This window comes from Hypanus sabinus, unplaced genomic scaffold, assembly GCF_030144855.1.
Source record: "Hypanus sabinus isolate sHypSab1 unplaced genomic scaffold, sHypSab1.hap1 scaffold_929, whole genome shotgun sequence".
NCBI lineage: Eukaryota > Metazoa > Chordata > Chondrichthyes > Myliobatiformes > Dasyatidae > Hypanus > Hypanus sabinus.
Window position 1 is genome coordinate 8,848 of NW_026781782.1, and position 18,684 is coordinate 27,531.

Sequence of the window (18,684 nt, forward strand, 5' to 3'; positions counted from 1 at the left end):
GGGCAAAGGAAAGTTCCAAACAGTGGCCCTTGGCCACTAGTTCCCTGGTTTCGATTCTTCCATTTTTCCTCCTTCGTCTCCGTCTGACTCTGTGTCTGTGTCCTCGGTTAAAACTAAACAAGCTGCACGCGATGTAAACAAGCTGGAAGTCAGACACATTTGCTCTCTCCCCCTCTCCCTCCCTCCCTCTCTCCCTCCCCACAGCAAACAAAACCTAGGGATTCATAACAATGATCACTCCCCATTCTGAGGTGACAGGTGTGCCAGTAGGTGGGATGACTGAGTGAATCCTTTCCCACATTCTTAGCAGGTGAACGGCCTCTCTCTAGTGTGAACTCGCTGGTGTGCCAGTAGGGTAGATGACAGAGTGAATCCCTTCCCACAGACTGAGCAGGTGAACTGCTACTCCGCAGTGTGAATTCGCTGATGACTCTTTAGGGTGAATGATCGAGTGAATCCCTTCCCACAGACTGAGCAGGTGAACGGCTTCTCCCCAGTGTGAACTCGCTGATGTACCAGTAGGGTAGATGACAGAGTGAATCCTTTCCCACAGACTGAGCAGGTGAACGGCTTCTCCCCAGTGTGAATTTGCTGATGTACCAGTAGGGTAGATGACTGAGTGAATCCTTTCCCACAGACTGAGCAGGTGAACTGCTTCTCCGCAGTGTGAATTCGCTGATGACTCTTTAGGGTGAATGATCGAGTGAATCCCTTCCCACAGACTGAGCAGGTGAACGGCTTCTCCCCAGTGTGAACTCGCTGATGTACCAGTAGGGTAGATGACAGAGTGAATCCTTTCCCACAGACTGAGCAGGTGAATGGCTTCTCCCCAGTGTGAACTCGCTGATGTACCAGTAGGGTAGATGACTGAGTGAATCCTTTCCCACAGACTGAGCAGGTGAACGGCTTCTCCCCAGTGTGAATTTGCTGATGTACCAGTAGGGTAGATGACTGAGTGAATCCTTTCCCACAGACTGAGCAGGTGAACTGCTTCTCCCCAGTGTGAACTCGCTGATGACTCTTTAGGGTGAATGATCGAGTGAATCCCTTCCCACAGACTGAGCAGGTGAACGGCTTCTCCCCAGTGTGAACTCGCTGATGTACCAGTAGGGTAGATGACAGAGTGAATCCTTTCCCACAGACTGAGCAGGTGAACGGCTTCTCCCCAGTGTGAATTTGCTGATGTACCAGTAGGGTAGATGACTGAGTGAATCCTTTCCCACAGACTGAGCAGGTGAACGGCTTCTCCCCAGTGTGAATTTGCTGATGTACCAGGAGGGTAGATGACAGAGTGAATCCTTTCCCACAGACTGAGCAGGTGAACGGCCTCTCCCCAGTGTGAACTCGCTGGTGACTCCGTAAGTCAGATGACATATTGAATCCTCTCCAACACACTGAGCAGGTGAAAGGCCTCTCCCCAGTGTGAACTCGCTGATGACTCTGTAGGGTGGATGACCGAGTGAATCCTTTCCCACAGACTGAGCAGGTGAATGGCCTCTCTCCAGTGTGAACTCGCTGATGTCTCTGTAGGCTGAATAAATTAGTGAATGTCTGCCCACAGACTGAGCAGGTGAACGGCCTCTCCCCAGTGTGAACTCGCTGATGATTCCATAGGTTGGATAAATGAGTGAAGCTCTTCCCACAGACTGAGCAGGTGAATGGCCTCTCCCCAGTGTGAACTCGCTGATGTCTCTGTAGGTTGGATGACTGAGTGAATCCCTTTCCACACACTGAGCAGGTGAACAGCTTCTCCCCAGTGTGAGCTCGCTGATGTCTTTGTAGGTTGGATGACAGAGTGAATCCTTTCCCACAGACTGAGCAGGGGAATGGCTTCTCCCCAGTGTGAACCCACTGGTGAGCCATTAGGTCAAATGACTGAGTGAATCCCTTCCCACAGAGTGAGCAGGTGAACGGCCTCTCCCCAGTATGAACTCGCTGATGTCTCTGTAGGTTGGATGACTGAGTGAATCCCTTTCCACAGACTGAGCAGGTGAAAGGCTTCTCCCCAGAGTGAACTCGCTGATGTACCAGTAGGGTAGATGACTGAGTGAATCCTTTCCCACAGACTGAGCAGGTGAATGGCTTCTCCCCAGTGTGAACCCGCTGGTGAGCCATTAGGTCAGATGACCGAGTGAATCCTTTCCCAGAAATTCAGCAGATGACCAGCCTCTGCCCGGTGTGGTGTGAACTGATTGGTGTGTTCACAGGTGAGAAGACCGACTGAACCCCTTCTCACACACAGCACAGGTGAATGGCCTTGCCCAGTGTGTGAACCTGCTGATCTAACTTCAATTTTGATAACCGAGTGAATCCATTCCCACTGTCTGAGCAGGTGAAAGGCCTTTCTCCTGTGTAAGTTACAGGTGTGACAGTTGGTCAAATGACCGAGTGAATCCCTCCCCACAGTCTGAGCAGGAAGGATGGTCAATTGGATCCCTTGCTCCACTTGTTAAATATCTAGACAGAGACAACAAAACTGGTGTGCCATGTTTGAGCTTCCTGGAGACGAATTCCTTCTCAGTTTTAACCTGTAAAAAGATTTACAAAATCCATCAATGGGTGTAGGACAACATTTCAGATGAGATTACTTGAGTTGCCAAGGTTTCATCTGGTATCACACTGTTACAGTGAGGTTCAACACAAGTTGGACAGAGAAATCATCTCCTGACTGGTCAGAGTGCTGGTATCTGGAATGACCATCAATTCCCTGATGCTCTTCCTGTCTCTATAAGAATGGGGCATTTCTGCCATCTCCTGGCTCAGTTTGACTCTTTCCGTTGGTATTATTCCCTGTTCCTGCTGAGCAGCATGGGTTCTTCGCCCCACAGTAACTGAAACACTCTCACACAAATAGTCTTTCTTGACGTGTATTGGAGTGTTATATATTGGAGTATAAATTTTGCTGGACCAAAACTATGCAGTCAGCTTTGACTTGCTATTTGCTATGCATGTACCGAGAATGAAATCTTAGGAATGTAGAAGACAAAGGTGTGTTAATGAGAGGTAGCTAAGAGATGTAGATTAGTTTGGTCAAGTTTTGAAGCTTGCTATTTTGCTATGCATGTACCCAATTTAGTAGAATGAAATCTTAGGAATGTAGAAGACAAAGGTGTGTTAATGAGGGGTAGCTGAGAGATGAAGATTAGAACATGATTAAATCAATTGGTAGAAACAATGGTGGCAAGGTGTACGTGTAGTACGTGTGATACGCAACTATAGATCGATTACATATGCTAATACAACTGGACAAGTACTATAAAAAATGCTGTGTCCGAGGATCGGGTGGGGGGGGGGGGGGGCAATCAGCGACTAGCTCAATGACTGTCTCAGCTTTGATTTGCAAATTAAAATTTAACCCTTCTTGAAGAATCTTCTGCGTCTCCTGGTCATTTGTGAGGCACGAAAAACCACGACATAATTGGCGTCAGGAACAGGACCGGAAATAGACCCGCAGAAAGGAAACGGCAGATTGTGAATGCTTCCCAGCCCTCTGGGGATCTCCACAAGGCTAACAGAATTAAGGGTGCACCCAAACAAAAGGTAAGCGCTTTCTGCGACAATTTGGACTAAGAATTCGGTTGGCTTTGGGGAGGTCTTGGGGTCTCTGAAGTGTGGAACCACTGCCGAAGGGTCTCTCTGGTCCAAAGAATCTGGCAGAGTTGGGGGTTAACAGAGGAGGCTCAGAGGATTGATCAAGAACACTGCAGTGAGGGCAAGTACAAATAATTTAATAAGACGTTAAGAAAAAGTCCACGTGGTGTTCGTAGATCACTGTAGGTACCGCTTCGTACGAAACAAAGGGCTGAACGGGCAGGGAAAGGAAATTAGACTAGGCACAGAATTAGAGTAAATTTAGTTAAGGAAAAAGTCCACGTGGTGTTAGACTAGGAAGAAAAACTCCACATGGTGTTAGACTAGGCGTAGAATTAGAGTAAATTTAGTTAAGAAAAAGTCCATGTGGTGTTAGACAAGGCGTAGAATTAAAGTAAATAATATTATCCAGTAAACAAACTGTGAATCTCTGAAATACCTTAAAAAGAGAGAATAACCTGACAGGTAAAGGAATGGCAGTAGAGATTCTGAGCAAAAAATTCCTGTTAATTAAATATGAGATCACAAAAACTTCAGAAAAATGGGGAAAAGAACCAAAAACCTGGCCACAAAGTGGCCAAGAGAAGGTAAGTTTGATGTAGGTTTGTGGGAAGAAATGGAGGGACTAATTAAAAAATTACAAACCGAAAGATAAATCTAAGCAAAGAGGACAAAAAAGAGAACGAGAAATGGAAGTGCAAAAACTCTTCAGAATGGAGGGGGAAAGGCTGAGGGGGACAGGCATAACATTGATTACAAGCGAGGAAGACATTAAGGTGCCGGAGAAACACCAGAGAGAGAGGAGGGTACGGTGAGAAGCTGGCTTCAGCTCCGCACCCGGATGCGAAAGAAACAGAAAAGCCCCCTCCCTATAATACGGAAGGAACCCCTAAGCTGTGCCCCCTGCTGACGAGAATGGTAAACATGCAGGGAGAAGTACAGGTTTTTGATAATGAGGAGGAAAAAAAAACAATACGAGAAGGAAAAAGCGGCGATATGGAAAGAGATACCGGCAGAAAGGATAAAGATAGAACAGGTACAGAGAGAAATGGGAGAAGAGATTGAACGGATGAAATACTTGAGAGAGGAAAAGGAGAATGAGGAGTATCGGTTATACTATAGAAATAAACAGACTAGAAAAGAAAGTAGCTCATCAGAACAGGAAGAAAGAGAAGGTGACTCATTGGAGGAGCAAGAGTTAAGTAGAGAGAGAGAGGATGCGAGAATTTGGGGGAAGAGGGAGGAGGCATAAGCCTAGAAGGGCAGATGGAGGCGGTAGAGGAACAACTTGCAGAAGTAGAGAGAGAGCTAGATACGTTACTCAGAGGGGATTGTCAGGAGAGTTGCGAAAAATACTCTAGGGGCCAACCAAGTATAGAATCAAGACAGAAAGGAAGGACTCCACAGGGAGACCAAGGGAAGGAGAGGACCCCAGAGACATTTGTGTGGGAGGCAGTACAGACATACCCTGAGACAGATGGGGAGTCAGGCGAGGAGGAGAGCCAGGTCAGGTGGGAAGAAGGAGGAAGAATGATGCCTTTGTTAGTTAAAGGATCAGGACAAGTGCAGTATATCCCTTTGGGATCCCAGGACCTAGAAGGGCTGAAAACCACTCTGCCCAATCTACATGAAGGAGCAGGGAAATGGATTAGAGCCTTTGAAGAAGAAACAGCAGGACGATTATTGGCTATGGGAGATTTGAAGGCACTATTGATAAGGTTGATGGGAACCTCCAAATTTAACGAACTAATGGAAATGGCTGGCATAGTAAACTCGAACGACCCAAGAACTGATGAGATGGGTTTGAAAGAGTGAGGCAGAGGGTATGGCAGGCTTTACCCACCCAAACTGGACCCCAAATCCTTAAAAGGGGATCCACTGGGAGACACTGAAAACCCAGCAGCCTACGTCCAAAACCAGTTGAAAAGGCGAAGACTGGAGACTGAACAAGAGGTGGAGAATAGCTTATTTATGACCTCACTGTTCCGACATAACATTTTGGATGCAATGCCTCGACAAGTAAAATCCAAACTGGAGGAAGTGGTTGGGCTGACGTCAATGACCCCACAAGTATTTAGAGACCACATAGTCCATGCGGTTGAGAAATACCGGAAAGACAAACGAAGGTTGGCTGAGCAGCAGGAAGAGGTGCAAAGAATGTTAATACAAATGCAGCTTGAAGAACTCAAAAAGAAGGAAAAAGAGAAAAACAAAAAGTTGCTGCCAGCAACCACCGGTCCGAGTACAGCCATCGAACTGGACAAAGCACTGCTATATGGAGGGACCGATCATACTGTAAGACAAGGGCTGGAAAACCCCATGCCAATAATCATCTTTGGAGGAACATTCCCACAAATGCCCTATCAGGAACAGACTAAATTCAAGCAGCCCAGACAGGACTGGAAGTCCCAAGGAGGGGGGCAGAGGAGCTATGGGCAGAGGGGACCAGTGAAGAGACAGGGGGAAAGAGAGGTAGAGAGATTGTGCTGGGTATGCAATCAGCCAGGTGACATGAGAAGAGATTGTCTGTTTACACCATGGCCTGTCACACACCAGCAGGAACCGATAAGGGAACTAAAGTTTAGTCAAGGACAAGCTCCCACAGGCCCAAGCGGACCTGCGAACCCCTATGCGAGGTATTAGGGGTGCCCCGAGATCTTGAGTGGGAAGGGACATTACCCAATGATAAGGGAGGCAGATGAGGAACCCATTGTTCAGGTTATGTTAGAAGGACAACTGACACCAATGATGATAGATACTGGAGCCACGTACACTTGTGTACAGCCACAGTCTGCCCTTCACCTTCCCATGTCAGGAAAGTTTATTAAGATGGTAGGGTTCTCGGGGAAAACACAGTTGACACAGTGCACAGCTCCAGTGCGGTTGAGAATGGGAAATAAAGAAATTGTTTTGCCGGTGCCAGTATTTAAAGGAACTCCGATTAATTTGTTAGGCAGAGATGCCTTATTGAAATTGGAATTAAAATTAGATTGTACTAGAAATGGGCTGAGTGAGGAAAGAGCAGGGGCTCAATTGATTGTGCGAGAAGACAAGAAGGCTAATATCTTTTGGATAGGAGACATCACAGATCAGATTCAGGAAACCTGGGAGAAATGGAAAAAGGGCCACCAAATCTGAGCTACATTGTACAGTGATTTTTGACGAGACTCAGAACAGGGAGTTCGAGGAGAGATGGCAACTGGAGGCATCTACCCAACAGCACCTGGAAGGGGAGGCTGTGATAATTGGAAAGCAAGGGGCAGCTTTACAAGTTAAGTGGAACACCTTATTAGAAAAATGGTACAGGATACCGGAGGCTGCGCCCCATATAACGTTGTTGGTAAACAAGGGATATCAGTCTAAAGACTTAGGACCCTTAGTTAAGAGTGCTGAAACCGTAACAGTGTGGAGGAAAATCACGCCCGAGGTGTGGGTATCAGAAGACGACAATTGCATTAAAATAATGATAAGTGTAGATATGGTAGGGACAGTGAGAGAGGTCGAAATAACTCCCCAACCAGACCTGCCCTTGCTGGGAAAGGATACAGGCCAGCAGAAAGATAAAAGGTTATATGAGTTGCGGTCTATTCTGTGGTCACAGCCTGACAAGGACGTAGGGAAAATAAAAACAGCTCGTCCGGTGGAAATAAGGCTGAAAAAAGGAGCAATTCCACCCAGGAGACCACAATACCCACTAAGACCAGAAGCAGAAGAGGGAATAGCATCGACAGTGCAGGGGGTGCTTAAAAGAACAAACAGTCCATGTAATACCCCGTTGCTGCCGGTCTTAAAAGCAGATAAATCTAAGTGGAGATTGGTGCATGATTTGCAAGCGGTAAATGATGTGGTAGAGGAGTGGCCAGCAGTAGTCCCCAACCCACACACGCTTTTGACTAATGTCCTACCAGAAGCAAGTTACTTTTCAGTGATTGATTTGTGTTTGGCTTTCTTCAGCATTCCTCTAGCCGACCAGTGTCAGTATCTGTTTGCATTTACTTACAGAGGTGCTCAGTATACCTATACCAGAATGCCGCAAGGATTTAAACATTCACCACACGTTTTTAATCAGGTGTTGAAGGCAGACCTAGAGGGCATGCCATTGGAAAGTACATTGTTACGGTATGTGGATGACCTGTTGATTTGCTCCCACAGTAAGGAACAGTGTGAGCAGGACACTATAACTCTGTTAGAGAAGCTGGCATACAGAGCTGGCATCCAAAAAGAAACTGCAATTTTGCACGCAGCAAGTGGAGTACCTAGGCAGGGTAATATCCAAGGGAGTGAAGGCGAGAGCACCAGATCAGATTGAGGCAATAACTAAGGCCCCCAAACCCCAGACTGCAGGGCAGATGATGACGTTTTTGGGAATGGCAGGGTACAGCTCAGATTGGACAGGAGAATACGCTGAGATTGTGGCACCTTTGGGAAAGATAATGAAAGAAGCAGGACATACAAATTTGAAGAATGGCTTACAGTGGAATGGAGAGGCGGAGATAGCTTTCAATACTATTAAGCAGGAATTGCAGTCAACACCAGCATTAGCTTTGCCTGACTACGAGAAGGTTTTTCATTTGTATGTATCCAACCGACAGGAGGGTTATGTCACAACGGTTTTAACACAAGAGACAGGCACAGGAAAAGCAAAACAGCCGATAGCAGACTACAGTACGAGACTAGATGAGGTGGCTCAGGGGTATCCACCCTGTTATCAGGGATTGGCGGCGCTGTACTATGCATATGAAAAGGCGTCACCTGTCACCCTGGGCTATCCTGTGACTCTGTCCACACACCACAAAGTAGCAGAATTGTTGGAAAGAGGGAAATTTGTGCTAACGCCAGCCAGGATAGCAGTGGATCAGATGCTATTGACATTTCCTGACATAACTATACAGAGATGCACTACCAGTAATATAGCCGATTTTGTCCCTTTGGGCTAAGAAGGAGAACCCCATGATTGTGTAGGGAAGACGATGGCATTTGCCAAATTGAGTGCAGATTGACGGTCAGAACCTCTAGAGGATGCAGATAAAAAGGTTCTGTTCATAGATGGCTCTTGTTATAGGGATTATGATGGAAATCATGCAGGGTTCTCAGTCGTACAGCAGGATCAGTCGAGGTATAAGATTATTAGGATGGAGTCCTGTCCCCAACCGTGTTCCGCCCAACTAGCGGAAATCAAAGCCCTGACAGCTGCGTGTGAAATGATGGAAGGTGAAAAAGTAGACATCTATACTGATTCAGCATATGCTCATGGAGTTTGCCATTTGTTCGAGGCAGTGCGGAAGCAGAGAGGTTTTAAAAAAAGTAGCGGAGATCCCATACAACATTGTCAGCAAATTCTAGATTTAATAAAAGCTATAATGAAACCTAAAGCATTGGCTATAGTAAAATGCCAGGCACATAAAAAGGGAAATGATGTAATTACAAAGGGAAATCAAGCTGCGGACGAGGCAGCCAGAAAGGCGTCTGGATGTACATCTGCTGTCATTGCCTCCCAGGTAAGCCTAACTCCAGAACCTGAGGTAGAGGACCTAATTGAAATACAAGGTAAGGCAACTTTGGCAGAACAGACAATGTGGAGACGGAAGTGGGGCCAAACAGAACCCAGAAGGCTTGTGGAGCACGGAAGACGGTTTGTTGGTAGTGCCCACCCCTCTACTGACGATTCTGATTTCAGAAGCACATGGGATTGACCATTGTGCACGGGGGGATAAAGAAAATAAAGGATGGTTTTTGGTCACCTTATTTACAGGCTTCAGTGGACTTTGTCTTGTCACAGTGCGAGGTATGCGCACAGAATAATGTTCAGAAGGGAATTACAACCCCAATAGGTCACATTCCTATACCTGAGGGACCATTTAAACATCTAGTGATCGATTACGTAGATATGATAAAGACAGTGAGAGGGAAAAGATACATGCTGGTAGTAATCGATCGATTTAGCAGATGGGTGGAGGCGGTACCTTCAAGAGATCAAGGGGCAAATACAGTGGTAACATTTCTGACAAATGAAGCGATCCCAAGATTTGGAATACCTACAGAAGTTAGCTCAGACAATGGTTCAGCTTTTATTAAGAAAGTGGTCAAATTGGTACTACAGGCGCTGAGGATAAAGCAAAGATTTGGATGTGTATACCACCCTCAGTCGCAGGGCATGGCAGAGAGAATTAATGGAACCCTGAAAGCCAAACTAAATAAAATTTGTGCAGACACTAAACTTAACTGGGTTGATGCTTTACCGTTAGCATTGATGTGTTACCACATGCAAACTAATCGAATGACATGCCTGACACTGCATGAGATTGCTGCAGGCTGGGAAGCTATCATACCTGTGACAGGGGTCAGCAAAAATGTTGAATGGATAAACTATATATACTATAATCAGCAGAGATTCATCAACTACACTGATGATGCACTGGAGGCCTTAGGGCAACAGCTAGATGCAACTAGCAGGATGGCGTGGCAAAACAGACAGGTACTGGATTGGCTTTTGGCAGAAAAAGGGGGTGTGTGTGTAATGTTTGGAGAAGAATGCTGCACTTTCATACCGAACAATACTAGCCCAGAAGGGTCTTTCACCACAGCAATGAATAAATTAAAGAATCTGCGGTCGGAGGTCAAACATAATGCAGGATTTGGACATCAGTTCTTTGGTTGGTTGGAAAGTAGACTCGGAGCATGGGGAGCATGGCTGACTAAAATTGCAATAACTGTCAGTATTATATTGTTGAGCTGTGCGCTTGTGCTGTGCTGTTTTCTTCCTTGTCTCAAATCTCTTGTAGTGCGTGCTGCAGCCAAACAATTTCCGATGCTCATGGCAATTACTGAAGCAAGCTTAGTGGAGAAAGAAACACCGAAAATGTATCGTTACAGCCTACAACACCTGCAGGATGAACAAGAGCAAAACGACAGTGGGGGAGTAGATTGTAAGGGCTTCTGAGTCTTTTTCCCTGTCTCAGGTACAGAGGGACAGGTTTTTGGCTCAGCGGCCCAGGGTAGCAGGGAGAGAATACTTTGAGGTCTTGGTGCAGAAAATTATAGTTTACCCGAGATTTGGGAATAAATGCTTGAGTTTATTGAGGCTTTTGTGCGGGGACTCTTAGTCTTCTTTCTCTGTGTGAAGCCCTCTGGGTCTCAAAGGGGGGATATATTGGAGTATTGGAGTATAAAAATATTATGGAGTATAAAACTTGTATATTTTGCTGTGTACCTAGTCAGTTTGCTATGCACGTACTCAATTTAGTAAAATGAAGTCTTAGGAATGTAGAAGACAACGGTGTGTTAATGAGAGGTAGCTAAAGAAATGTAGATTAGAACATTGCTCAGTTCTGAGTTTATTATTTGCTGTGCATATACTCAATTTGGTAGGAGACTGAAGTCTTAGGAATGTAGAAGACAATGGTATGTTAATGAGAGGTAGCTAAGAGATGTAGATTAGAACATGATTAAGCCAATTTATAGGAACAATAGGGACATGATGTACGTGTAGTACGTGTAATACACAACTATAGATCGATTACATATGCTAATACAACTGGACAAATACTATAAAAAATGCTGTGTCCAGAGATCAGTGGGCAATCAGCGACTAGCTCAATGACTGTCTCAGCCTTGATTATCAAATTAAATTTTAACCCTTCTTGAAGAATCTTCTGCATCTCCTGGTCATTTGTAAGGCAAGAGAAACCACAACATAATTACCCCACAGATAGTAAGGGATAAAATTGGTCCTATTGAAGATCAGAGTTGTCGGCTATTTATGGAACCAAAAGAAATGGGGGAGATCTTAAATGTTTTTTTACTAAGGAAACTTGCATGGAGTTAATGGAAATAAGGCAAACAATTCGTGAGGTCATGGAACCTTTTCAGATAGAAGAGGAGCTTGCTATCTTGAGGCAAGTCAGAGTAGATAAATCTCCAGGACCTGACAAGGTATTTTCTCGGACTTTGAAGGAGTGCAGAGAAGGTTTATGAGGATGTTGACAGGACTTGAGAACTGAGTTACAGAGAAAGGTTGAACAGGTTAGGACTTTATTCCTTGGAGCATAGAAGAATGAGCGGAGACTTCATAGAGGTATATAAAATTATGATGGGTATAGATAGAGTGAATGCAAGCAGGCTTTATCCACTGAGGCTAGGGGAGAAAAACCAGAGGACGTGGGTTAAGGGTGAAGGACAATAAATTTAAAGGGAACATTGGGAGGGCTTCTTCACAAATGGTTCTGACAGAGGCATAACTGGTTCTACTGGGCATATTCAGTCTCACTCCCAACCAGTGTTTGAGTAAATGAGACTCACCAAACTTTCTCCTGACTGAATCACTGGAATCTCCGAGTCAGATGGGTTCTCTCCAGTTGATGCTCTCAGTCCTCGGGCTGGTTCACTTGTTGCTGTTCCCTCGTCTTCAGTCGTGGTTTGCTTCCAGTTGCGGTTTTTCTTCCAATAAATCTCTCACCACAGGTCTAACTTTAACCAGAGAGATAATGAAGCACATTAACAATAAAAAGGAGAACCAAACATTTCTGCTTAATGTTACTCTGAACAACACTCACTGACAGTTAAGCACGGAAGGCAGATTTAATGATCTCTGTGAACCATCTTTCATTGTCCCTCACATGTCACAGAATGATATGGGATAAGAAGGAGCCATCATTCAATCATGGTAAGACATACGACACAGGAACAGAATTAGGTGATTCATCCATCTGGTCTGCCCACCATTTAACCACAACTGATTTTTATTCCAACAACATATTCCTGTCTTCCTCCAGTAACACTGAAGCTACTTAGCAATCATGAATATATTAATCTTTGTCATAAATATACCCAAATGGCATCCTCAACCAACCTCTACGGCAAAAAATTCCACAGATCAGACATCTTTTAGCCAAAAAATTTTTCTTATCTCAGTTTTAAAGAGAAGTATCTTTATTCTGAGACTGTGCTGTCAGATCACAGACTCTGTCTAATGGAAACCTCCCCTCCCTTTCCAGTGTAACCAGGCTTTTCAGCATTCGGTAGGTTTTCTTAACCATACATCCCTCCACTACCACCACCGTCTCTCTGAACTCCATTGCGCACAGGCCCAGACCCATCAAATGCTCCTCATACATAAAGCCGATCATTCCTGAGATTGTTCATGTAAACCTCATTAGCAACAACTGTACTGAACACATTTCCAGCAATAACAGACAAAATGGTACCAGATAATTGACAGGGAAAAGCTGTGCTTTCTTTACTGATGTCCTATCACAGGACGAGTCATTTCCATTTCCAGGTTAAATCAGGTCCATTTCAGGAAATACAAATCAGTCCTGGGTGAATGTAATAAAAAGAAACTGGAATTACCAGAAACACTCAGCGGGTAAGGAACAGCTGTGGGATCTACAATTCAGGTTAATAACGTTTCATCAGAATGACTTCAAACATTTTCAGATTTTAGTGCAGATCTCCAGCAACTTGAAATTCTGCTTGATTTCCACCAATTTTACTTGGATCAAAAACTGATATCCCAGGACCCAACCTCACAGAGTCACACAGCTGAATCTGCCACTCACCGACCCTGAGAGTCTCTTGGACTCGAGTCCCGTGCTTAGTGATGATTCCTGGGGTGACACCCATTGCTACTGGTCATCTATGTCAATAATTTAGTTGAGAAAGTACTGGGTATGGGTAGAGAGTTTGCAGCAAGTTCAAACAATTACTTTTTTTGAAAGACAGTCAGTATAAACACTCCCCTCTCTTTCCCTCTCCCCACTCAGAACTGACCAAAAGCGACTTCAGAAGATGCAAGAGTAACCACTGTGAGGGAATGGGAGTGGTTTCAAAGGGCTGGCCTGCTGGAAGCACATTACCAGACCCGGACTGATTGCAACTGGGTCTGTCAGAGGCATAACTGGTTCTTCAGGGCACATTCTCCAACTCCAACTATTTCCTACCTTCCTTTGTACAGGTATGTAATGTCTATGTGTGTTATGTGGTAAATACTTGTGAGAAGGGATATTCTGTGGAAATCACTGTCAGTAATACTTTGTGTGTTGGATCTGGATTGGGAGTACCTTGCGGAATCTACCTGTGTGTCAACCCCTACCTGGGTGGTCATTCCCTTTGCAGACAGTACTCCTGTGATAAGCTACTTTTCGTGATAATTCGTATGTGGATTTAGAACGACGATGGATAAGACCTACGGCAACTGTTATCCTGTTTTACCACTGTGGAATTTGTGGAATTCAACGTAATTGCCTTCTCTCGACATTCACCTTGGATTACAAATATCTCTCTTGTCATTTATTCCATGGATGAACTGAACTTTCATACTTCACCATCTCAAGACTTTGAGCTTGGTATTCCCCGAGCTCAGTGGTTTAGGAGTTATGCTTACACATATGTGTACTCATAACACTTTTAACTTTTGATTATTTTGCTTAATTTGTTATATTATAAGTAGATACAAATAAAGACAGTGGTATTAACATCAAAAAAGGTAAAAGGGTTAGCACTACATTAAAAAATAGCAGCCTGTTTTTCTGAAGGAAACTGCTGATGATCAACAGATCAATAGATGTGCTAAGCCGTGCTGAGCCATATTTCTTCTGGAGGGTAGCTAGCTAGGGTTTCAGGATGATTATCTCCTTGTGCACTCATGTGTAGAGATAGGACAGCTTCAGTCTGTTCTGTGTGTGCAAGCCATTATGACTATTTTGTAATTTGTCTTTAGGGGGCTGTCATGTAGTAAGTAGCTTTGTCTTGGGTGGGGAGTATCTGGATGGATATATCTGGAGTGTAAGGGGAATTGTTGGTCAGTTAGTGGATTGGGTGGGAACAGTCATCGACTGTTCCTGTTTGAGCGAGTAACTGATTAAGCCCCGGGTACTTGGAATAAAGAGTTTGTACTTATACGGTCTCTAAGAGACTTTCTCCGGATTCGATTTCCACAGATTGGGAGTGGTTTCAAAGGGCTGGGCTGCTGGAAGCACTGTACCAGACCTGCAGTGATTGCAATTGGGTCTGACAGAGGCATAACTGGTTCTTCTGGGCACATTCAGTTTCACTCCAGCTATCTCCTACCTTCCCTTGTACAGGTATGTGATGTCTAAAGGACCAGTGTTTGAGTGAATGAGACTCACCAAACTTTCTCCTGACTGAATCACTGAGTCAGATGGGTTCTCTCCAGTTGATGCTCTCAGTCCTCGGGCTGGTTCACTTGTTGCTGTTCCCTCATCTTCAGTCGTGGTTTGCTTCCAGTTGCGGTTTTTCTTCCAATAAACCTCGCACCGCAGGTCTAACTTTAACCAGAGAGACAATGAAGCACATTAACAATAAAAGGAGATCCAAACATTTCTGCTTAATGTTACTAAGAACAAATCTCAATGAAATTTAAACATTGAAGGCAATACAGTAATGATCTCAGTGAACAATCAGTTATTGGCCCTCACATGACACAAAACGATATGGGATAAGAAGGAGCCATCATTCAGTCATGGTAAGACATTAGGAACAGAATTAGGTGATTTGATCCATCTGATCTGCCCCATCATTCAACCATGGTTGATTTTTATTCCAACACCATATTCCTGCCTTCCTCCTGTAACCCTGTAGCTACTTAGCAATCTTGAATATATTAATCTCCGTCATAAATATACACAAATGGCAGCCTCAGCCAAACTCTGCAGCAACAAAATCCACACTTCAGACACCTTTTGGCAAAAAAAGTTTCTCAAATGAATTTTAAGGGGAAGCACCTTTATTCTGAGACCGTGCTGTCAGATCACAGACTCTCTGTCTAATGGAAACATCCTCTCCATGTCCACTGTATCCAGGCTTTTCAGCATTTGGTAGGTTTACTTAACCATACATCCCCCACCATTCCCACCGTCCCTCTGAACTCCACCCCCACTGACCCTCTGAACTCCAGGTCCAGAACCATCTCTATCATTCCTGAGATTATTCATGTGAACCTCATTAGCAACAACTGTACTGAACACATTTCCAGCAATAACAGACAAACTGGTACCAGGATAATTGACAGGGAAAAGTTGTGCTTCCTTTACTGATCTACTATCACAGATGAGTGATTTCCATTTCCAGGTTAAATCAGGTCCATTTCAGGAAATGTAAACCAGTCCAGGGTGAATGTAATAAAAAGAAGCTGGAATTACCAGAAACACTCAGCAGGTAAGGAACAGCTGCGGGGAGAGGAAAAAACCTTACATATCAGGTTTATGACGTTTTGTCAGAATGACTTCAAACATTTAGTTTTTAGTGCACATCTCCAGCAACTTGAGATTCTGCTTGATTTTCACCGAATGAGTGAGGGGTGGGGGAATTTCCAAACACAGTTTGAACGCCAGACTCACGGGTCTAATCCTGCTGTTGTAAACACGAAAAAGCCGGTCCGGAGACGTCAGAACACACCAGAGCTACTGAATGAATGATACATACTACTGTATAAAAGATTCAAAAATGACAAAGTTAGAAGAAACAACAAGAACTTTGTCATATGTACTTTGACCCTCACCAAATTTTTATCAACACACCATAGAAAGATTCCCATCCGGACACCTCACGCTTTGCATGGTAACTGCTCCGCCCGTGACTGTGAGAAACGGCAGCGACCTTTGGATACAGATCAGCACATCACAGAAACCATTCTCACCCCGAGACTTCCCAGTCCCTCGTTAAAGCAGGCAGTGAAATCAAAGATCCCCAGAACCTGGGACGTTCTCCTTTCTCACCCACCCCAGTCCGGGAGAACACACAACAGCCATAAAGCTCCAGGACAAATGTGAGGAGCTTCAGGAAGCGAGGCGAGTTCGGGGACGTTAATGGAACTCAGTGGCCAAAATCACACCACGTGATCTGGCGTCACAAAGCGGAGGGCGGGGCGAATCTGCGGCACACAGCCTCACGTGACCTGTCGGCGGGACTTCCATTTCAATTCTGCGGAAACAGACAGCCTGGGCTCCTGGTTTGGATCGTTCAATGCAAATTAAGTGAAGTCGACACATTTCTGACGAGCCCAGATAGTTGGGAAACAAATGAATTCCTGGCCCTCAGTTCGGGGCTCACGGCCAACATCGGATCTCCCCGCTCGGGATCGGTCTCAATACTCACCGATGGGAAAGTGATATCTTCGGCCCGCAGACAGTGATCTCGACGGAAGAGACGAAAGTCTTTCCCGAACACACAGCCGACCCACTTCAGCTCTGATCGGAGAGGATAACACCGTCCACCCGGAGACTGTGAACATGCGCGAACAGATGGTTACATCATCGGGAGGCGGGGCCTCGGAAACAGACGCGCAGATGCTGCCCACCTGCGGTTAAATGGGAGGGGCAAACGGAATCACGTGTCAGGATTGGTGACACCGCCCCCACCCAGGCCCCCATCCAGCTACTCATTCGTCTGTGGAAAGAAGCAAACTTGCCGCTCACATCACCTCTCACCTTAAATGTATTAGACATTTCAAACCCCAGGAAAAATATATCGTCTGTCCACTCTATCTATTCCTCTCGTAATTTTATAAACGTCCATCCACTCTCACCCCAGCCTGCACCGCTCTGGAGAAAACAACACAAGTTTGTCCAACCTCTCGTTATAGCTCCTGCCCTCTAATCCAGGCAGGGTCCTGGTAAACCTCTTCAGCGCCCTCTCCAAAGCCCCGACATCCTTCCGAGAATGGGGGCGACCAGAACTGTATGAAACACTCCAGATGTGGTCTAACTAGTTCTATAAAACTGTGTTACGAACTGTAACGTTTTAGAAACGAACCAGCAGCAATAGAGTTCACACTGGAGTCTGGTTTTGATGTTAAAGCCATTGTCTTTAGTAGTATCGACTTATAATATAGTAACAACGAAGTAAAGGAAAGTTACCAGTGTTAAGTGTATATATGTGTAAATATAATTCCCAGACTATCGAACGTGAGGGAACAAAGCTTAGAGTATTGAGATGGTAAAGTAGGAAAGTTCAGTAATCCACGGAATAAATGATGGGAGAGAGATATTTGTAATCCAGGGTGAAACGTATTGAAAAGGCCGTTACTTCAAAATAACCGTCGACGAAGTTCTTATCCGTTGAATCCGTCCACATCCGAGTTATCAGCGAAAGTGACCTGTCACAGGAATACCGTCTTCCACGGGTTACCACACAACATACCCAGGCAAGGGTTAACACAAGATATTCCAAACCCCACTCCTATGGATTGTACGAAGCGACAGCCACACACATTCGTTGTGGTTCCGTGTACCGATGATCAACACACTCTTGTGGGCATAGGAGAGTTCCAAGCATCTGCTGCGACTAACTGAAGCGATCAGCTTTTCCAGTCTCTCTCTCTCTCTTTAGACTGGCCGACTGCCTGTCTGCAGATCTCTCTCTCTCTCTCTCTCTCTCATGGTTCAGTCCACAGTCAGCGCTGTCAGCCTGTGACTGACGTCATAGTCCCGCCTCCTCACGCCGGCGCTCTTAAAGAAACAGTCACAGTCCGACCTTTGAACTCAATGTTTCAACTAATAATGACAACCATGTCTTTTGCCTTCTTAACCACCCGATCAATCTGTGCAGTCTCTTTCAGGGAGCGATGAACTTCGAGTCTAAAAACCCTCTGATCATTGACATTGTTCAGGGATTTGCATTTAACAGTGTACTGTCTCATACATTCGATCTACCGAGCTGCCAAGATGATCATCACTAATCAAATCTCACTGAGATTTCTCAGGTCCTGTTGAATTTATTGCCAATTGCACAAGTACGGGAAGGTACAGGTACAGGCAGAGAAACACTGACTTGTGGCATCACAGGCAAGTACATTCAGTTAACACACGGAACACAAATTATACGATTCTCTGTCAGTAACAATCTGTAAATATGATTTATGTCATTAGCAATGTATAAAATACATTGTGTCATGATCAATATTAAAATGTGCATTTTGTGTCAATAACAGACATGGAAATGTTGAATTTGGTCCCTGTCTCCATTCCTCCTGTAATCCACAACCAGCTCCTTTGTTTTTGTCACAATGAGGGAGAGGTTGTTTTCTTGACACCACTGTGTCGGGGTGATGACTTCTTCTCTGTCGGCTGCCTCGTT

At 44.9% G+C, this 18,684-nt stretch overlaps 1 protein-coding gene across 5 annotated transcripts; it reads right to left on the reverse strand.

Moving 5' to 3' along the window:
- Window positions 1-207: 207 nt before the first annotated feature.
- On the reverse strand, window positions 208-16,835 carry LOC132390487 (gastrula zinc finger protein XlCGF26.1-like). 5 transcript variants are annotated; one of them, XM_059963098.1, is made up of 5 exons: window positions 16,705-16,835; window positions 14,718-14,876; window positions 12,795-12,905; window positions 11,890-12,057; window positions 208-2,528 (listed from the first exon to the last, which is right to left on the reverse strand). In XM_059963098.1, exon 5 carries the CDS (start codon window positions 2,113-2,115, stop codon window positions 403-405), a length of 1,713 nt encoding a protein of 570 aa, XP_059819081.1. In that variant the 5' UTR covers window positions 2,116-2,528; window positions 11,890-12,057; window positions 12,795-12,905; window positions 14,718-14,876; window positions 16,705-16,835; the 3' UTR covers window positions 208-402. The 5 variants fall into 5 exon arrangements, with proteins under 5 accessions (XP_059819081.1, XP_059819080.1, XP_059819077.1 ...); XM_059963097.1 differs by lacking the exon at window positions 12,795-12,905 and having other exon boundaries at window positions 11,890-12,053; XM_059963094.1 differs by lacking the exon at window positions 12,795-12,905.
- Between the last annotated feature and the right edge of the window lie 1,849 nt (window positions 16,836-18,684).